The sequence below is a fragment of the Chanos chanos genome, chromosome 4 (genome assembly GCF_902362185.1).
Source record: "Chanos chanos chromosome 4, fChaCha1.1, whole genome shotgun sequence".
NCBI classification, from domain to species: Eukaryota; Metazoa; Chordata; class Actinopteri; order Gonorynchiformes; family Chanidae; genus Chanos; species Chanos chanos.
This window is the reverse complement of record NC_044498.1, coordinates 21,323,307-21,344,714: the sequence shown is the minus strand read 5'-3', so window position 1 is coordinate 21,344,714 and position 21,408 is coordinate 21,323,307. Positions and strand designations below refer to the sequence as shown.

The following is a 21,408-nucleotide window of genomic DNA, read 5'->3' as shown; positions in this document are numbered from 1 at the left end:
ACGAATAGAGACAAGATCCTTCAGCCGACACTTTTTAAAAATCGGACAGGTATCAAAAAGTCTTTTGCATAAAGGGTAGATATCCTTCCTTTATCTTATTTTATTACTCGCTTCAAGCCTTTTCCCCTTATTGATGTTTTAAGTCTTATTTTAAATATAAAAACAGTGTATCCATTTTTCATTTAGGTAGGATAAATGTTTATTACATTTCTGATACTTCAGTAATTTGCCCCAATCAAAGCATCATAACTACTAAATGATTATTTGGTGATTTTTTTTCTTAAAGAATTAAGGTAAAATCTCAGTGTTTTAAAGCTGACAGGCAACTGAAAAAGTGATCAGGAACACCATGGTCACTTGCGTGTGTGCGCGTGATAGATCAGGGTGCAGAGATCGTGCGCGGATCGAGGCCCTCTCATGAGCTGTTGTTGACATCTCCTATTGACCTTTGCCTGGAACTCTGGCGCTCCGTCGCAGTCACATAAATTCGGTCTGCCCTCTGTCCTCTGTCAGCGCGATGGAAGTTAACCCACCAGTTAACCACACAGAGGCTCGTTTCATGGGGACGATATATCCGTCGTGCCAAATTGCTATAGGCCTAAAATACGAGAGTTATCACGACACACACACATTTTCAGAATCACGAGCCCTGTTTCGAACCTAGTGCAGTCCTGTAATGTATTTAACTCTTGCAATTCTAAGTTGCACAGGCCAATACCACGTCGTGACACGTACACACATGCACACTATAATTCTCTGTCTCATTATAGTGTTCAAAGCTGACACACATGGTAATGAGTGCATGCGCAAAACGGACTTAGGGACGCTGAGCTCTGGCTAATTCAAGAAAATAAAAGAAAAAAGGGAAAAAACGCTTGTAATCCAAAATCCCTCAATTAACAACCCGATTACGCCCAGTAAATCGAAATTGGGCTCTGCTTAGGGAGTGCGCGCTAACCACATGCACATTTACAAACACACCCACAAACAGAAAACACTGCCCAATTGTTGACAAATGCGCACGTGCAGTGGCTATGCAGTATTTGAACTGTATCATAGACTTTTGTCATTATCCTGTCGGCTAAAGATAAACTGAAATGGAAAAAGATAACAAATGTACAGTGCTCAGTGAAAGCACAACAGCCCCTCGGCGGTATAAAAACAAAGAGCTTAAAATCGCAGTCATGGACTAAGTTACATTTTCGAAACAATTCAAACTAAGTATCATTCAGTTAAGACGATCAAACTCCAGCCCTAAATAGTCCCGCACTGAACAGTCAAACGACGGTTTCTTTGTAGTTGGGCCTAACACTTACTCAAACTCCTTTTCAAACACGCATACTCACACACCCTGCAAGAACCCACTTACCAACACACACCGTGTAAATGCAAGTGAATGTTTGTAGTGTTTGGAGTTATTCGTTTGAAACACGAAAGAGATAGGCCTAGCGAATTTTTCGTGTATTTAAATCTCTTTGTTCTACAATCCCAGTTTACTTAACTGATTTTAAATTTGCACTATTTCGTCGGAATTTGTTATAGAACGTGTATATATAACTTAACAAAATGAAACAGGGGAACTTTTCAAACTAGTCAGGGTCTCGTGGAAGATACTCTGTGAATACATTATGCTTTAGCTTGCTAGCCTTGACAAAAATGTACCTTTTAAAGGTGTTTATATTTTTAAACTTATATATACATAGACTGTTAAGACCATCTAACAACTGTGGAATTGAAATAATCACAGTTCTGCCTTTCTGTCTTTTGTTAATAGTGATACAAGCGTTTACACTTTAGATTATTCTCATAATGACCTGTCGGTGTATACTAATCCCACAATACTTCAGGAAAGCGAGCGAGTGCGCCCGCATCACCCACTGTTGTTTGTTAACATAATAAAGAAATATAAAGTAAGATACAACGCATTGTTATATTTTCCACCGAATAAATTTAATAATATAATATTTTAATTGTTGCCGAGTTGGGAGAAAACGAGACAACTGAATGAAATTAATTCATTACAGTTGTGGCTCACGTTGCTGTTGTTGTTGTAATTGTTGCTCTTGTCGTTATATTATCCATCATGTCCCAGTCATTACGGCGAACTCAAAAATATCCCGCAAAATGTTTTCCAGATGTTTGCATTGCGTATTTTTCTTGCACATCCCCATCAACAATCGAGCTGACAGTGCTGTAGGAATTTTTTGAAGACTATATGAAATAAGGCTAAACCCATACATAGACTGTATAAGTATATGCATATTTGTCTTCTGAATTTTAACTTCGAATTGAACAGTTCTGTTTTATATGCTATGGATTGTGACCAACGTTTGGACAAAACGATAAAATCACTCGAGGGTTAACTAAAAAACAATGATTTATTGAACAAATAATAATATCCGAATATTTCCAAAAAAACGGCGAAAATATTTTAATAACAATTATTTTACATTGTAGCCTGTTTATAAATAATTAAGGAAACTCTGGAGGCTACATTTGGCCCAACTATTGCATAAAATAAATTAGCTGAGTTTTTTTTCCTTGCAGCTTTGTAAGTCAAGTCCATAGTGTTAACAGACAAGACCTCACAGCACGAATACCAAGAGAGGACACTTACGTGTAATCCGATGTCCAAACCTCTTTTAGACACCACCGATCATCGCCTTCACATCAGTCCGAACACTTTGGTTTTGTTTTCATTACAAATGCATGAAGAAATTTCCCTATATATGCATATATATATTATTATTTTTTTTTTTGATTGGTGTTAAATTCTGTTTTGTCAGAATTTGCTACAGTCATATACGAAAGCCCCCGGGGGCCGATAAAGCGGCTGAGTGGAAGGGAAGGTCATCTGACAGCTGTTGTTCCCGTTAACAGGAGAGCTATTAAGCGCAAGGCGTTGGGTCTCAAACACGTCCCGCGCCGTATGAAAGTTCTGTTGCTGTGCAGGATAGCTGGCTCCCAGGTGACCCAGCTCACCGCTTTGGCTGAGGTACCATGGCGCTAGACGGCCTTGCTGCATATGCTGATTCTCCTGACCTGTGCTCGACTGTGCATGCGAAAGCGTGGTGGGACTAGTGGTGCTGGAGTAATCCTGTAAGGTCTCCTCCCCATTTCCCCGATCCCCGGTGTACAGAGTCGTGGCTTGCATATTGCAGTGGTAAGTGGCAGGTTGGCCGCAGGGCGGACTGTAGTGTGCGGGCTGAGGTGAGGGAGAGTAGCTTTGAGAGACCGTGCCTGGTAAGGCTGCACGTGAAGCGGGTAGCTCAGGAGCGTGCTGCGGGGACCCGTGCAGGCCCGTGATGATGCTATCCACACTGAAGCCCTGCTGCACCGTTTGCGCGTGCGGACTTCTGCTGCTCGTGCTTCCTCGGCTGCTGTCCGGGCTCTCGGTTTTCGGTAGGGCGCTGAGGGAAGGAGAGACAGCGTGCGGGGGTGTACAAGCCCCGTTCTCTGTCTTAATATCCCGAAGTTTTATGGGTTGCTGCGATTCTTGTTCACGTGCTTGTCCCGATGCCTCTTTTAGTTGTCTCTCGCGGTCCTCTCTCTCCTTCAGTGCATCCTTCTTCTTAAAACGGCGCCGCCGTCGGAGGAAGCTACCGTTTTCAAACATGTTATAGGAGTCGGGATCAAGAGTCCAGTAACTGCCTTTACCAGGCTTTTTATCATCGCGCGGAACTTTAACAAAACACTCGTTCAGTGACAAGTTATGGCGGATGCTGTTCTGCCAGCCCTGCTTGTTGTCCCGGTAGAACGGAAAGCGCTCCATTATGAATTGATATATTCCGTTCAGTGTGATCCTCTTATCCGCTGAGTTCTGGATGGCCATCGTAATGAGCGCTATGTAACTATATGGGGGCTTCACCATGTCCTTCGGTTGTTGTGCGGCCGTGTAGGGGCCGTACGCACGGGTCATGCTTCCAGGGTATTGTTCGTGAGCTGCGTGAGAGTACATGCTCATAGGAGCTGGAATGCCGGTGTATCCTCCACCGGTGGCGGCTCGGTAGTAGCTCTGTTCCCCGGTGATGTAAGGTACTACACCCAGTGAAGTAGGGTTTGAAGCCGGGTAACGTGCCTGCATCCCCTTCTCTATACGATTCCTCTCCCTGTGATAAAAAGAGAAACTCCTTTTCCAAATATCTCCTCACTCTCCCAAATGCTCAGTGCTGAAGTTCATCCAAATTGGCCCTCTAACGCGTCAGTGCTCAAAATCTCAGTTTTGGTCGCTGTGCAGACCCGATTTCTCTGTATATGTCCGTAAGCAGATCTAATGTGGACTTGTTCTCACAGTCGACTTCTCGGTTAACTGTGACTGGCTGTGTGTATGTATCGTGGCCAGAAGGAGGGATATGAGAAATAGCACTCACTTCTCGGATCCGTCGACTCAGAGAACTTTTTGACCGAGTCACTAGTTCTGCCTTTTTGCTTAACACGCGCTCCTCCCCGACCGCATTCCACATCCAATGGGCGCTCGAATCCGTTTCTGGAGAAGCGTAATGGAGCACACACTGAGTCTGTGCGAGGGAGAAAGCAGCTCAGTGACACACAGATGGTAAGGTGAGGGGAACTTCCAGCCCACTCCCGCTTTGAGACTGTAAGAGACGTGTGACTCAGCAGGGGATCGAGCATCTTTTGGTTCTTTGAAAACACAGCAGACACAGCACCCATCCAGGACTTAGCGTTAGATAGTACGAACAGAGAGAGAGAGAGATTTGTACAGGTGGTGATATACGTTGCCGCCCCCTCTTCCTTCAGAGATGACTAAATTTGTCTGTGCACGAACCATTTAAAGGTCACCAAACACACTTTGCCAAAAAAGAAAAAAAAAACGGAAATGATTTTCTCAATAAGCGAATTCATTCTAGACCTGAACCCATTTTACGCTTGATGCCCACGTGAATGACCATGCACAGTCCGGCACTGGGATTCATCAACCGCAAACTGACTTTTTTCATATTGTATTCAGGAGAAAACTCACAAGTAGTTGGCTTCAAGATTGTGGATTTGAGAGGATTATTTTTCATAGAGTACTATCGCCTAAACTGGAATACAAGTGCACCTCGACTTGGAAAAAGCTTAAAATGTTATACATATTTTGAGTAAAACGAATAATATATTTTCAAAAACGATTTATTTTTTTCCAGATGTATCTAGTGTAATAATACCGTTGCACTAATGTGTATGGATACGTCTTTGGAATTCTGAGGACTGTAAATAAAACTCTCAGCGAATCATTCAGGGACATATAAAAGACCGTAGACGTAATAATTTACATGAAAATGATCGGCATCTGTGGCCGTCAACTTAAACTATGGAATTAAAACAAATATCAGATCATCGAACACGAATTTGCTGTGTGAAATATGCATTATATGTAAATAGAAAATAGTGCCATAACTTTCTGTTATTTCAATGAATCTAAATTGTTGTTAACTATAGGTTGTACAGGCTTGCCAAAGCTTTCAAGCGCATAAGCGCAATTTTTAATCCTTTGCTTTTCGCGGTTGATATTGTAACTGGTATATTTATACAGAGACATATACAAATATTAAATTCACATAACAATTATAAAATAATTGCAAAAAAGCACTTTGGTTTGTCACGAATGTGTATTTAAGATGAAGTTAATTAAATTAAGTTAATTTTCAGAATGGCAAGGGTTTGTGTTCTTATTACTGCATTTTCGGTTATACATTTATGTCCATATATTGATGCCTATAGTTGCTTGACTTACTGCGATACAAATTTGATTGCGTCATTGTTTCTGCTTTTTGCTATCTTTATGAAAACTGCTCAATAACTTGAAGACCCGTTTGAATTTTAGAAGCTACAACCAAAAGCTTTTTCTTTCTTCCCAAGAAACGAACAAGAGGTCTGTGGAGGTGTTGACCTCTGTTGAGGAGTCAATTAAAACCAGGTGGGTTCTGAAAGCTTCAGTCAGTAGGAGCTTGGAAATGCCCGCCCTGCCCATGCATTAAGTGAGAAGAGCTCTCGGGATTGCTCTTTAATTAAGATCATTTGTGTGTGGTTAAGGTAAAGGAATTTGGGGTGGCAAAGTTTGGTGATGTGTAAGACAGGATAAGTTTGTGTTTGTTTGTTTTGGATTAAGATGGGCTCTGTTACTGACGAAAGACGAGACAGTACTTCCAATACAGATTTATAAACTTTCATTAAGAACAAAAATAATTTTCAAAATGTATCATATTCCATATTGATATTACTGTGTTCTAAATTAGTTACGCGCGAAACACTCTGGTCCCGTTATTTATTAACTATGCAATAAAATCCTAGTTCATTTACCTAGGTATTAGTCCAGTTTCGGATTTCTTTTAATAGAACTTAAATAGAAATAACGTCCATGATGCATACTGCTGACCAAATCAGGATCAGTCCGTTGTCGAAATAAACGGCATAATTAAACCGTGTTCAAGAATGAAGTGTGGAACTCGAAATATAGGCAACACAAAAAAAAGCATTCGGTGATTATTCTCATAACTTCTTTTTGCGTGTGTTTTTTCCTCTCGAAATCCTTTATGCGATAAATCAGATAGTATGTTTGCACTTGTCCAAGAATTAGCCTAAAACAGTGGTAGGCCAGTGAGTATAGCATAATGTAACAAGCATCTTTAATTACGGTAGCTTTGTTTATTTTGGGAGGATAGACTAGCTGCTTTTCCTATTCTACAAAATGCACGAGGCAAAGTTGAATAAACGGCAAATAAATTCATAGAAATAACTGCTCGGTACGGTTTATTATTTTTACCCGGCCCTCCACCCCCAAGCTCTCATCTGTGACTCCCACACGATGAAACTATGGGAGCCCACGGGAGAAATTTTTAGGGCGTGAACTAAAGTCGACAGGAAGACCGCACACAACGGGTGAGAGCTGCGCTTGACCCACCACAGCGCGTCAACAGGCAGACCGGCATGGGGAGTTGGCTACTGTGAAGAGAGACAACCTGCTGAGGCCATATATCCACTGGTGTTTTGTGTGCTGAGCGCCATCTTACGACTGTTCTCTTAATGAGATTTCAAATACAGTAAGAAGCTTTTGGAAATACATCAAACCGAGAGAACGGGCTAAGACGTAAGAGATTCCAAATTACATTTTTCATGGTGATACACTTTTTCTTCCAAGATGCCCTGACCCAAACAAGCAAAACAAACAAACGAACGAACAAACAAACAAACAAACAAAAAGGAGCAGCTCTATGGCTGTATGACACATCGTGCACCAGTTCGGAGATTAAGGTAAGAGGCGAACCATAGGGTTTCGCACCACTATAAATCCAGAAACAGGATTTTGATTGAGGATTACGGTTTGGGTTGTGATGCTATTTGCTGTCCATGAGTTACTGATGTTAATCCTGCTTTCTCTCCTGTTACTTGCGTAAGCATTACAGACTGTATTTTTATCTTTATGTAACAATGTTTGTCACATAAATTCATCATCCAACATTGCATGACAACATCGTATAGAAATTTAGCGGTTCTAAACACAATTAATCGGCCTTCTAAGATGTGTAACAAAAATAACAGGACGCCAATGGAAAAAGGCTTCCTCGATAACCACAACAAAAGAACAAGCCAGTTGGCTCACAGAATGTGTATATCCATCTGTAATTCCAAACGGTTTTTCATAGTCACTAAAACTGTTAAAGCAAACAATCAGTTTAATGAAATGATGATGCCGCTTCGGCCGTTCGAACCTCAGCTGCATTCAATTGCTAGAATTTGCGCTGCTGTGAATTTGTGTGAGAGTGTGTGTGTGTGTGTGTGAGTGTGTGTGTGTGAGTGTGTGTGTGCGCGCGCGTGTGCCTGTGTCTGTGTTTCTATGTGTCTATGAGCTATGAGATGTTAGAGCAGTGAGAAGCTCACTTATTTCTTTGGAAAAACTGGCGCAAAAGGAACAGATGAGAGAAAGACAAATCTACATGTAAAATGAACACTGAGATTATAAACATTTTCTCTTGGTCTAGGTCACCGTGAGCGTTAGTTCCCGTTCTGGCACAATTGCTCCTAACTAGAGCAATAGCCTAATCAACTCAGATGTGAATGGATTGAACACGTGAATGGAACAAATTAGCCAAGCCAGTATGTGCCTTCCAAATTTCAAACGCTGTGAGTATAAACACTTTACTAGCTGAACAATACACAAACACCAAAGATCTCAACAAAAAGGGTTTGATGGATCATCAATCTTGGACACATGTATAGTCTTTTCACTACCTCCAAAAGAAGCAGTTTTGTATTGATTTGGGCCCAGAAAGGCATTGAGTTCATTCTTTTCTCCATTTTCTGAGAGTTACCGCCATCTAGTGTCAGCAGTGCAAAAATACAGAAAATGGTGAATTAGTTCACATGCAAACCGCAGTGTGCGTTTATGCACGGTCATTTCACCTCGTTGTCATCATGCATTTTGTTCACTGAGTATTGCCTATAGTTGGACAAGTGTGAAATTACAGATTAATATGACCTGATGTCTTCAAGTTTCAAGTGAAGTGGAGGTTTTGTTATGAGGTTTAAAACTGAGTAACATCCATGTCCTTGGAGTTTGAAATACGGCAAGTTCAAGTTCACTTTATACAGTTATTATAGATAGATTAATAGATACACACACACACACACACACACACAAAAAATATATATATATATGTGTGTGTGTGTGTGTGTGTGTGTGTGTGTGTGTGTGTGTGTGTGTATATATATGTGTGTGTGTGTGTGTGTGTGTGTGTATAGAGAGAGAGAGAGAGAGAGAGAGAGAGAGCGAGAGAGAGAGAGATTTCCATTTACTTTAATACCATACATGCTTTTGAGGCAATATTTTTAGTAAGGAGAGAAGCCCAAAAGCTGAATTTAGGCTGTCTTGGACCTCACAGTTGGACCTGATTTCTTAGCTACTTTTAGCTCTTTCAGATTTACCACTTCGACACAGCACAGACAGTATTAATTCAAGAATGTCAGTATATTTCTTGAGATTTTAGGTGCTTCATAATCAATAATATACACGTTCAACCCATTTTTTCATCCCTCGTCACAGAGAGACTTCACAAAAGAACTAAAGTCAATCTCATTAACATTCATAGAAATAAACGGTATTATGCTTGCAAAGGAAGAGTTCACAAAACAACAACAAATACTTGCTGTATTTCATTGAAAAAGTTTTGTTTTGAAAAATGTGTGGTTCTGGCTGATTGCATTGAATCACTGAAAAAATAAATTCAATTTGTTCATACTCTAAGTACGGGTTCACTGCTCATGCAACTTTGTTTTCTGCACTCCTTTTTCCAGATTTATAAAATGTGCCTTTTCGAGTTTTTGAGTTCACCAGTGTATTTATTTTAATTGTGAATTACATTTTCAAAACATCTCTATCTGTTTTTTATTAAAAGTGGTGAGAAAACAAAATTAAATGTGTAAGAATATAATACTGTTGTATATGAAACTACTATTACTACCTCCTACCATTGTGGAGGTCTGTGACAAGTTTCTTGAAAAACATTAAACAACCATTCTTCTGCGCTTTGATCACGTGATATTGGAAATTTGTAGACTATCGGTTATAGTGACGATAGGATTAGGGTTAAACATTTCGTTGTGCATTTTGCGAACATTATGTTTCAGCCTCCACCGTAAACGCTTGACGTAAGGTCGTTGCGCTTACTTATCGTTAGATGGCGTTGAGAGACCAGAGAATAATAGGGGAACAGCGGCAGAATCCACATGGACAGTGAGCATAATATTAAATTTGGATGTAGATGTAAGATGTCTGCGTTTCCATGCACTTTGTGCTGTTATTATTTTGTGCGCACGAAATTAGACTGCACGTATCATTGTGGATGTGTTTTGGTGCGATATGTGTTGATTTTTGTCCGTAGCAAATCAATGTCTCATGATCATCTCATGTATTATTGCGGAGACTTATGTAATCGAAACATTAAAGAGAAATTAACGATTTATGATGTATGCCTGTATTCTAATTACAACAATAGCTGTCAGAATGCATGAATGAACGGGTGTCAATAGTTTTAAAGAACTCGTAATTACTGTGTTCAAAATCAAAGCGGTAATTGTAAGATACGCTGTATGTGAACTGATGTTTTAGGTTGCCACAGTATTAATCCTATTGCAAAATTATGGGAATTATCTTTCGCTTTCCATATGATCAAAAATAGCTCCATTCAGTTAACATTCATGGAATACGTGGTGCGACAGAAAGCTAATAGGATTGCGAATGAAATTAATCGAAAAAAGGGGGAAAGAGAAGGAAAAAAGAAAAATGTTCGTATTATTAGTACTGTTATTATTATTATTATTGTAGTAGTAGTAGCAGTAGTAGTAGTATATTATTAGTAATATTCTTGTCATTGCCCTAACTTCTACTACAAAACTACGGTATCCTTTGACTTTATGAGGTTTTAAATGTTCGTTCTTGAAATGAATTTTGGCAACACCAAGTAGAAATGATATTCAAAATATTATTTTTATTGGCATATTACATAACAAAACTTAAGTGCTCTGGGAATACATCGTAACATAAGTGCAAATACCAATTGTTGTGAGTAAGGAAAACTAGGCACTGATTATGGATGACTTGAACAATTAGGTTACGCCACAGCGGAAATTTCAGTTCATCTTTGTGAGCATCTTTACTCAGAAGCGATAGGTCTTAGCACATCACATACCAGAATTCTGCATATATCCTTAAGACTTGGATGATTCTGTGTCTAAGCAATTCGGATCTCTCCTGTCTGTTTTTCAGGTCTCACATAAAGGGACACAATATAGTATATGTCAAGTAAATGCTCGCTATGCCTGTTCGGAGTCATGTCACCGGTTAACCTCTCATTGTGATCTTCTGAGGTTCGTTATCTGATCCATGTGCCCATATTTGGACAATTTCCACCACTGACTGTTCACAGTACGCACGGTTTGACGTCCTGACGCATACTCTGATGATGATGGTGATGGTGGTGCTGGTGTTGATAATAGGATCCGCTGGCAGAAGGATGGAACGAAGATATTCTGTTGAAGTTCAGAACAAAGTCTCTCCGGTCGCCCATGGAGGAAGAATGAATATGATACCGCGGTCCTCCTACCGAGGAGAAAACAAAGTTTATTACATTCGACAGGCAAACAAGTGAAGCAGCGTTGAAACAACCATATATTTAAATATTAATATCATTTAGAACCGTCGGTATCACTTCTGGTACAAGATGATTCACACAAAGACAGCTGCTAAACGACATACAGATTTTTAGACTAATCACCGAAGGCAAACAGAAATCTTCAGGTCTTAATGTGTAATGTCGAAATGTTTCCAAATGTTGTAATGGTTTGAATTAGCTTCATTTTCCATTTCTGGCGGATATAAACAATACATCCGTCGCTGGCGAAAAGATGAGTCATGAGTGTTTGTTGAAGCACTTCAAGAAGATTCCATTTCCAAAAAGCACTGCATTCAGTAGGCTACTATAAAGTCCAAAAGTTGTTACCTGAGCTTGTGTGAGTGCTTGGTTGCTTCGAATATATTAAATCAGTACGTTCATATCTTCACAATACCTCTTCAATTATTACATAAGCTCTGACTTCTCTAAAGGCTGTCTAAATGATGAATGACTAGCCTACGTTCTGGGACTGTTTCAGGGCTAATAATGTAGACATAATATACATGAAAAGTACTAAAAGAAGTCGTTAAAAACATATTGTGCTAAAAATTAGGCTATCTTAGACGGATCTTCAGAAGTCAACAGAACAGGAGCGCCTCTGAAAGCGGCGTGGTAAACGACGTGAATTAATTAAGAAATGTATTCACCATAAAAGTTTAACTACTTTAACTGATTTTATAATAAGACATAAACAAAACATGCCAACAGAAAGGCGTATTTGTATGTGACCATCTATGCATTTTAGTATGAGAAAAGAAAAGAAAAGAAAAGGAGAAGAAAAAAGAAAAGAAAAGCTTCAAAGAAAACTTTAAAACTGGCACCTTTAAAACTGGCAAATTGTTTGATTAAATGTCTGTTATACTGGGTTTACTCTATTTTGAAGATGCCGAAATATGCCAACCAAGAAAGCAGAATGGTTCCTTGTCTTCCCTTCAGCTTTGAAAAATATTACATCGAAATTAGTTCAATTTAATTTCTGTGCGACGCACATTATAATAATAATAATAATAATAATAATAATAATAATAATAATAGTGACGATAACGGAACCTAATTAGTTGGAGGTTTTGCTCCCCTGTAATCTCCTGTGTTTACGTAACCTCCGGGACTAAGGTCTACGGACCAAGTAGATCATAAATCAATCTGAGTTCGCAGCTACGCAAATATTACTCACTCGCTTGTAAAATATTGATATAAATTACCAAAAAGTACAACAACAAAAACAACACACAGACAGACAGACAGACAGACAGACAGACAGACAGACAGACAGATAGATAGATAGATAGATAGATAGATAGATAGATAGATAGATAGATAGATAGATAGATAGATAGATAGATAGATAGATAGATAGTGTGGGTACGTGTTCAGAGTGCACTAAATTAACTCCAAAACTTAATCGCTTGTGTTCTTGCTCTGCTCCATTCCGACCAGTTCTTTTCACTTCGGCTTTGGAAGTTCTTACATATTCCCTACTATTTTGCAGATCACTGCACGTATTGATGAATAGGTATGTGTAAATTCATTTACTAAACAGATTTTTAAAAAACAGCATGATCATTGTGTTCACTAAATTAGGATTGGAAAATATATTAATGTGTATTGCTAATGTTCGTTTAAGCCTTCACGTATAGTCAACGGTGCGTATTGTCCCAAATATACCTGAAATGTCAACGTTTTCTCTGGTGCTCTGCTGGAGATAGCTCTGGTCCAGAGAGTAAGGAGTCATGCCGGAGTGCAGAGCTGAAGACACCGGGATACTCGAGCTCAGAGGAGGCTGTTTCAGGTATGAAGAGCCGCTTGACGTAGCCCAGTGCGTGGAGCCGCTATGGTATGGCGAGTGACCGCTGAGTGCGCTCGCCATGGCGGGGGAAGCAGGCACAGGACTGTTGCTGTTCTCTCCAAAATCCACATTCGCGGAGACTTGACAGTTGGCCATATATGCGGAGTCAGAATCGGGGGACATGTTAGGCGCATGGTGGCCTCCACCCAGCACGTCATAACCGCCAGCGCCTGCGGGTCCAGCCATCGCATCCATATTATAGCTGTTGGTGTGGCATGCAAGTGAGGTGGGGGAGGCTTGGAAGTCGAAGCTTTGGGGTAAAAGTGCAGATCCGAAGCCAATGCCGTTCACCATCCGGTACATGGGTTTGAAAGCTTGGCATTTTCTTCGAAATCCTCTAGGCCGGCGCCGAAACGAGCCCTCTTCGAACATAAACTCACTAGTAGGATCTATGGTCCAGTAGTGACCTTTCCCTGGGCGTCCTAGACCTTTAGGTAACTTGATGAAGCATTCATTGAGGGAGAGATTGTGTCGGACAGAGTTTTTCCAGCCTTGGTACGAACCCCTGAAGAATGGGAATCGCGCCTGTAGAAACTGGTAAATTTCGCTGAGAGTGAGACGTTTTGTCGGTGCGCTCTGGATTGCCATCACAATGAGTGCAATGTAGGAATATGGCGGTTTCTCGGGACGTCTCAACCCAGAGTTGGCCTTTTTGCCCTTTATTACGGCACTCTGACTGCCTAGGCCCGTCTGGGAGCTTAGTAGGGCGGGATGTTGCGCTACAGAGGTCGGACTTGAATTCAGAGGAGAGGGCGCCTCCAGCGGCGCCAGTGAACTTTCGGTCGTCATCTCTCCAGCTAAGACGCACGAGCGCAGCGCAGCTGAGAAAAGATGTCGACAGAAAAAAACGGGCAAAAGAAAAACAGTGCGTCAAAAGCAAAAATGACAAATTACGGAACGAGACAGAAAAAAATCACGAATACAGATAAGATACAGTTCTAAACAGGCACCTTCTTCTTGATTCCCGTCATGAGAAAATCCTGATATGTCTTTCCTATGTTTTGTATGTCATTTTCCCCTCAATTTAAACAAGCGTAACCTCAGTCCCTATCCATCCAGCGGTCCTTTTTAATACGAGTAGTGAATGCCGGGGGAGATGTCCAAAAGGCAGGGCCCACTGAGGGAGTGAGTCTGTATCCAGATGTGACAACTCTATCGCGCCTAGTCTATTGTTTCCGTAGTAGGTTTCAGAGGGCTCCGGCGGCTCCGGGTTGTCATATTTGCCGTTCTCATCTATACCGAGAAACCATAGCACGTTTTAATCCCTCTTAGATGAGAAAACAGAGAAAATGAAAGCGCACAGGGAACCCCTGCTCAGCAGAAACAAAACGCGACCACCGATCACCAGTAGATCTCTCTTTCCCCCGAATCTTTCTCCTCCTCCTTTCCCTCCGCCTCCCCATTAGACTCTCACCCTTTTCCTTTTGACGAAATCAAGAAATGAGCGGTGACACAGGACCTGTCGCAATCGCCGGAAAGCTCGTGAGAGCATCCGTTTGGGAGTCTCTTGCGGTCTCTTTCCATATTCTTCGATCGGATTCTGCCTGTATGTAGTAATTGTGAACTGCAGATCGATTTTACTTGGAGACCTGTTAAACATTCAGTTCACACGAAAAAAAAAAACGGTGAATGCTGAGAAATTTATGAGAACACGTCTCCAAACCTCGGTAGGAACTAAAAATCTTGAGTTCACCCTAGGATCTCATGCAGTGAGTTTAGATTTTGGCTGTCGTAAGACGGAATCCGCTTGACGCCTGAAAGGTTCGGCCGGTGCCTGTAATTACAACCATTCATTACAGCACGGTCCTGTCAACGCAATACAGAGCTAAAGTACACGGGTAGAAATGAAAAGAGCGCGAGAGCCCCTGCGACTCCCTCTAAAAACAAACAAAATCTGTCGCCAAGATGGATAAAGGGTGGTCTTGAGCCTGAGAGCGCATGTATATGTGTGCGTGTCTGAGAGAGAGAGAGAGAAAGAGAAAGAGAGAGAGAGCGCTGTGTTTGAATGTAAATGATTTCGACATGAGTGGAAGCAGGTTTTTTCCATAAAGCATGAGGGGGATACCACACACAGCGAGCCAGTGTCAGATTACTGTCTTCGAGCAATAGCGCGTCCCTCGAGTCTCACATTCATTAGGAAAAGAAAAGCCAAATTAGCCGAGCGCTCGTCGATTGCCTATTCCAGCTATAGGAGGTCAGCTCATACATAGCTTTCTCAGACATGGTATTATTCAGTATCAGTACACACCGTTATTTGTATAGGCAAATGTTGTTTAATTCAATCATAGTGTTGCACGACAGGGAATATGCTATTCTAAGCAAGTGACCAAAAATAATAAAGAAAACGAAATCAATAGTAGTTTAATAACAATACTGAAACTACATGCCATTTGATAATGCTACTGCTTTGCGTAGTCATTTTAATGTTGTTAATTTTCGTAGTAGTGTTATTATTGCCGATGGCGATGCTGTTGTTATTTATCTTAATAACTAATGTCACGGTTCATTCCCATCTTTATTTACAAGTGAAGAGACAATGGCTATTTTTGTGAGCCGTTGATCAATTTATGTTGTAAGAAATCAATAACGAGTTTGACGGACTGTTGTGTTATGGGAGTGTGCTGCGTATATTTTTCGGCCACAAATCTCATCTTCTTTCTCGTGCAGATATTTTCAAATGTGTCGGAGAATGATTAGACCTAATAATAACCTTGCAGATGTTACATCCAAAGTGTGTGAAAGTTTGTGTGTCTTTGACATTACCGACCCTTCTCTTTTAAGTGCAAAGATAAAGGCTTCTGGAACAATGCGTATCAACAATCCCCTCTGCGCTAGGTATCGTGAGGATGTGGACAAAATCTTGATCCCGAGTCTTCGAGGCCGATTTGCGCTCAGTTTCCGTTGCTTGCTGTGCGCCCGACCCCTGCGGAGTTCCGGATGCCCGGCGGACCGAGAGGAAGCCACACTCTTCAGTAAAGGGCTTTGAAGCCGTTTAGCCATTGAACCAAACTGAAGCTTTCTTATACGCACAGGCACAGCCACACACACACAAGACTACGTATGGCACTTCCTATTTTGCGCAAGTCCACTTTAGTGTCCACTGCAAACAATAGCATTGGCTTATTCACTGCTTGGACAGTTCAGGACTATCACACCCTTCACAACTGTCCGGCGTTTGCTTTGATCTCGTTTGTTACCATATTTTTAGAGACTTTTTAAAGTTTTAACAGAGGTCACGTTCTGAGCTTTCACTGTAACTGGTCGTCAATACTACTACTACTACTACTACTACTACTACTACTACTACTACTACTAATGACAACAACAATAACAACAACAACAACAAAAACAATAATAATAATAATAATAATTGTAACAAAACAGCTTTCATTTAATCAGAAAGTCTGAAACTTGGGCTAAAACCCTCAGTTTCTAGTTTTGCTTCTTCTTTTCCCCCTTTTAGCCGATTGTTAAGGTTTAGCTATTTGTTGGAGCTCATAATTACCAGAAAAAAATTAAAAGAGACCAGTAAATGCGCAGGCTTCTATCCCGATTTTATCCAGTAAAATGAGTGACAAAGTTTGGGTATTTCCTTGGATGGTACATGGTGCTTGTGGGACGGTACCGTCTTCTTCTTTCACAGTTGCATAAAGAAAAGCTGTGGCCAACCTTTACGTACAATGACAGTGACGCTTCTGAAGTGAATCGGTCATTTCAGCTTTAATTGTTTACATTCTGTGCATGTTTACTACTACCTTGACTTTAGGAACAGGAAAATGTAACATGAGATCTGTGCGAGTTTGAGTCAATATCACACAATCTTTTCGCCTTTTTTTTGGTGCTTGCTGGCACCCCCCGACAGCATGTAGCTTTGCGTTTACGTCCCAAATAATGAATTTTTGACTTGTAAATAAAACAGACAATTCGATTCTGAAACATTTTCACAGTCTTCTCGTGTCAGGTGTGTCATTCCGCGCACTCGCCTGCAGGCCGCAGTATTGTACCTGAACACCAAAAATAGTTCTGCACCTGCAGGTACGAACGCAAGCATTCTCTGAGTAAAGGATTCCCCGAGACAACTGCACACATTTCAGCGTTTGGAGTTAGTCGATGCTAGGTATAAATGTGCTGTGTACCACATGCGATCCTCGCCCATTTGTCTTTTATACAGTTTTCTTTGCTGTTTTCATCTCATTTGCTCCTGTATTTATGTGACCATGTAATTGTCTCAAGAGTGGGAGTAGTTTAAATCCGTTTGCAAAGGACACTCCACGTGGGGGAAAACATGGCAAATTAATTTTGACAAATCAAAACTTTGATCAAACAAAACGTTTCAGTCATCAGTCCATCCCTGTGCCTTTACAACTGATAAACTGAAATTCGAACCCTGTCCATCAGAATCCTCTAAAAATGCCCTCATTCATAGATATCACGCATAATTTTAAAACAAAGAAATTTAACCAGGCCTATACTTTGTTTAAAAAAAGCACGCGAAACCTCGGTTAATTAATCCCCATTATCCAAATACCACATTTTAATTTTCATAGTATTACAAGCTACGTGGGTCATAACTCTTTCCTCTATTATTTCACCAAGGTGACCAAACCATTAACACTTATATGATGAGATAACGTCACTGTTTCAGGACCGTGGACAGTTCAAGCTTTGTTTTGTTTTTTGAGAGACACCAGACGGACCGAAACAACAATTTTAACATGAAGGGCAACAACAAGTCTAAGCAGTTTCAAGGTAGTCGCTGATATATTGCTCTGGACTGTGTGTCACAGCACAGTATGCGTATGAGTCCGTTTGTCTTCCCACATTTTGTAAAGTACCGCAAACGCTTTGATATCATACGCGGCGCATTGGCATCTCGTGTTAAAGAAGCGCAAATAACTGTCTTCCTTAAATAAGCGTACAGCAGTGAACAGCCATTTCGATTTACTGACATGTAATCCCAGTTTTAAAAATATGTATATTAACTTAGTAGTAGTTGCATTAGAATTGAAAAACAAAGAGAATTCGCGGTATAATAGTCTACTGGTTGAGAGGTGTACGTTCAGCTCCTCTCTTAGGCCAGATATATCTTCTTTTTTTAAAAAAATTTAAATAAAAGAAGCCACTTTCCCAAATGTCATCTAACGACAGGAGCATATCAATTTTCAAAGTTTTGAACACTGAAAACTTGCATGTAGCATGAAACCTCCTTTCCCATTTATGAGTGCACACTAACATTTGAATTAACAACTGAAGGCATGCTGGTGATGTATAATAATAAATTAGTCTCTAAAACTCTAAGCACTCTAAAAAAGAATCAAACAGTAGTAGTCGCAGCAATGGTATGCCATTGCTGGTATACCACTTCTATAGAAGTAGTAGTTGTAGTAATAATAATAATAATAATAATAATAATAATCAGAATAATCATATTCATAACCACAGCGGCAGTAGTAGTAGTAGTAATAATAATAATAATAATAATAACAAAGAATTGTGTTAGCAAATGGTGGCATATATGACGGACTCGGATGAAAAGATGTGACATGAATTTCATAACGTAATGTGTGGAACTGCTGTAGTTTACTTTCGTGTTTTTGCCCTACCGTTCTGTCGCGTGAATAGAACACAGAGATTGCCCTTAAAAGGTGAGGCTTATTCATCTGTGTTCTGCTCGACAGGTGCCCGCTGTTTAACCTTGAAATTTTCTTGTCAGTTTTCATTGCCTGACTGCATGGATGATTCCGTGCCAGCTGTTGCTAATAACTGAAGTCTCGCGGGGCTGCGCTTGTGTTTTAAAAAATATTAGCATGATTCGATCTTGGGAGTTGAATAATCTGAAAGTATTTAACGGGACAATAGAAAGCGTTTCATATATTTGAGTTTCATATTACTCATTATTTTGTCATCAAGATGCCGGTGATTTAGTAAGTTATCTGATATCCCGTCTCATATTCACCGTAGATGGTTGTAGACCGATTGTCCTTGAGCACCCTACACACGGGCAGAAAATGTTGTGACTTTGCGTCCTTGTCAGTATTTATAAAATGAGCACATGTTTCGCTACCACTAAATATTTAGGAATAGTCCCCCGTGATATTATTTTTATTACTCCCACTGTTTAGAGATCAGTACACGTGTCATGAGACCTAGCACAGTAAATTCAGAAATGTTTATAATACAAAACAGTGTAACACTAATGCTGCTTATCAGATTATAGAAACATTTAGCAACCTTTTTCTCCTCCTGTGCATATTTGGCATGTGTCGCGTGATAAGTATGATTATAACAATGGCAAATGTAAAATGTCAAAGACTGATCGAAACGCAAAGCAGCAATATGGCTTGGTTTTCCAGTAGTCTTTCTTGTCTTTATTAAACAAAAGACCGTCCAAACAAACCGCCAGTGTTACAGTGCGAAATAATATCAGTCTCTCCGTCACGCGGAGCGCAGCTCCAAATGGGCATAGTCATTACACCACAAACCAGTTTTATCCTACACAAAAGCGTCAGAACCAGTTATAATAGTAACAACAATAACAACAACAACAAACAAAAATATAAACAACAAGTCACATTTATAAACCATAAACTTAAATAATGATAATATTTCCATTGTTTTGGCACGTCCAAACGTTAGTTTGCTGGAGAAATGAGCAAGGAATAAACAAACATGGGATTGCACTACTAACAATTAGTTTGATATATTTATTACCCACATAAACAGACACATCCAACAACACATGCAGCACTGCAATCCTGTATACGACAGTGTATCAGATTCAGGATAACGCACTAAAGTACATTTTTACATCACGTGGATCAGAAAAGTGCACATAACAGTGTGTATGTGTAGCTGTATATTTGTGGGTGTTTGTGTCAGGATAGCAGAGAGTCTATTCCAAAAGGATGATTCCCGCCGGCGTGAGCTTTGGTCCCTCGTGAAGGAATGTGGCAGTGAGGCTGTGGCCGACACCCTGATTTTGGATTGAACAGCGTGAAATTGTCTGATGTGCGCCCAGTACAAGTGACTTCGTCTGGCGTATTACGTCTGTACACCTGCACTGCATGCGACATTCCTGGACTGACCTGAAACGCCGGCTGGGGCGTGTGAGGCAAGGTAGCCGGGGAATAGCCGATAACGTAAGGCGCAAAGTGTGAGCTGGCGGTCCAGAGAAGCCTCGAGCCGGAACGCGGACTGTCAGTGCTGATGTGGCTGTTCGCTTCCTCTCTGCGGGTGAAAGGTTTGCTCAAGATACTGTCGATGGCAAACGAGCTGGAAAACTTGCTTCCGTGGCTCTCTTCGCGCACGGGCTGCCGGATGTTCTCAGCGCCCGCATGTGCTTGGGTCTCTGAGTCTTTGGAGATCTTTTTACAGATGCGTTTCCTCCTACGCCGGAAGACACCGTCGGCGAACGTATACTCACTGTGTGGATTAAGCATCCAATAGTTGTCCTTACCCCATGGACGCGAGGGGTCGCGCAACACCTTTAAAAAACAGTCATTGAGTGACAGGTTGTGCCGAACGGAATTTCGCCAACCGGTGTAACTGCCGCGGAAAAACGGAAACTTTTTCATCAGGTAATCATTGATCTCAGCGAGTGTGAGGCGGCCAGAGGAAGAGTCCCGGATTGCCATGGCGATGAGTGCAATATAGGAGTAAGGTGGTTTGGGTCTGCGCGTGTACGGCTTGGCCTTGCCTTCTGCCCCAGTGGAAGTTGGCCCCGGGCTGTGGGCCGCGCAGTCTCCGTCCGAACCTAGTTCTTCTTCGTTGGAAAGCGGCATATCCACATCACTGCATAGGTCCAGCGATTTCTCCAAGAGACGGCTCGCAGAAAACACTTCCAGCTTCATTTTGATAGTGTGGCCGTCTTTCCTGGTCTTAAAGTTCAGCAATTACTCAATATACCTCTCAAAGGAAGTGTCGCCTGCCTTTGCTTATTAGAGGCAATATGAAATTGTCTGTTCTGAACAGTGCAGATACGACTGGCCTAAGTTGGTAATACGATAAAGGTAGTTAAGTTTTTTAAAAATATTCTTCACTGAGAACTGGACGCGGTGGTAAGCGCCCGTTCAATATAATCACCTCCCGAGCCCAGCCCACGAGGGTGGAGCTTATTTCTCTTACAAACACATTCACGCGATTAGGGAACTGTCTGTTGCACACGCTACCCGCTTCACATACTTTGAAAGAAGTTTGGAAGATACATTTGCCAATCAAAGTACGACTCTCTCTCTCTCTCGCTATATGTGTGTGAGAGAGAGATTTCTAAACATGTCAGTGTCATAGCTATGTGAGATGACATGTCCATAAGAGAGGGAGGAAGAGAAAAATAAGAGATAGAAGGGGAGAGAGAGAGAGAGAGAGAGAGAGAGAGAGAGAGAGACTGTTGAT

The 21,408-nt window shown here is 41.0% G+C and overlaps 3 protein-coding genes across 3 annotated transcripts; all 3 read right to left on the bottom strand.

Moving 5' to 3' along the window:
• Positions 1-2,782: 2,782 nt before the first annotated feature.
• foxc1b (forkhead box C1b) lies at positions 2,783-4,084 on the bottom strand. The gene has a single exon (XM_030772815.1). It carries the CDS (start codon positions 4,082-4,084, stop codon positions 2,783-2,785), a length of 1,302 nt encoding a protein of 433 aa, XP_030628675.1.
• A 6,835-nt stretch (positions 4,085-10,919) lies between these two features.
• foxf2b (forkhead box F2b) lies at positions 10,920-13,809 on the bottom strand. The gene is made up of 2 exons (XM_030772842.1): positions 12,837-13,809; positions 10,920-11,098 (listed from the first exon to the last, which is right to left on the bottom strand). The coding sequence occupies exons 1-2, from the start codon at positions 13,804-13,806 to the stop codon at positions 10,920-10,922; spliced, it is 1,149 nt and encodes a 382-aa protein (XP_030628702.1). The 5' UTR covers positions 13,807-13,809.
• Positions 13,810-19,892: 6,083 nt separating this feature from the next.
• Positions 19,893-20,867, bottom strand: foxq1b (forkhead box Q1b). The gene has a single exon (XM_030772174.1). It carries the CDS (start codon positions 20,865-20,867, stop codon positions 19,893-19,895), a length of 975 nt encoding a protein of 324 aa, XP_030628034.1.
• Between the last annotated feature and the right edge of the window lie 541 nt (positions 20,868-21,408).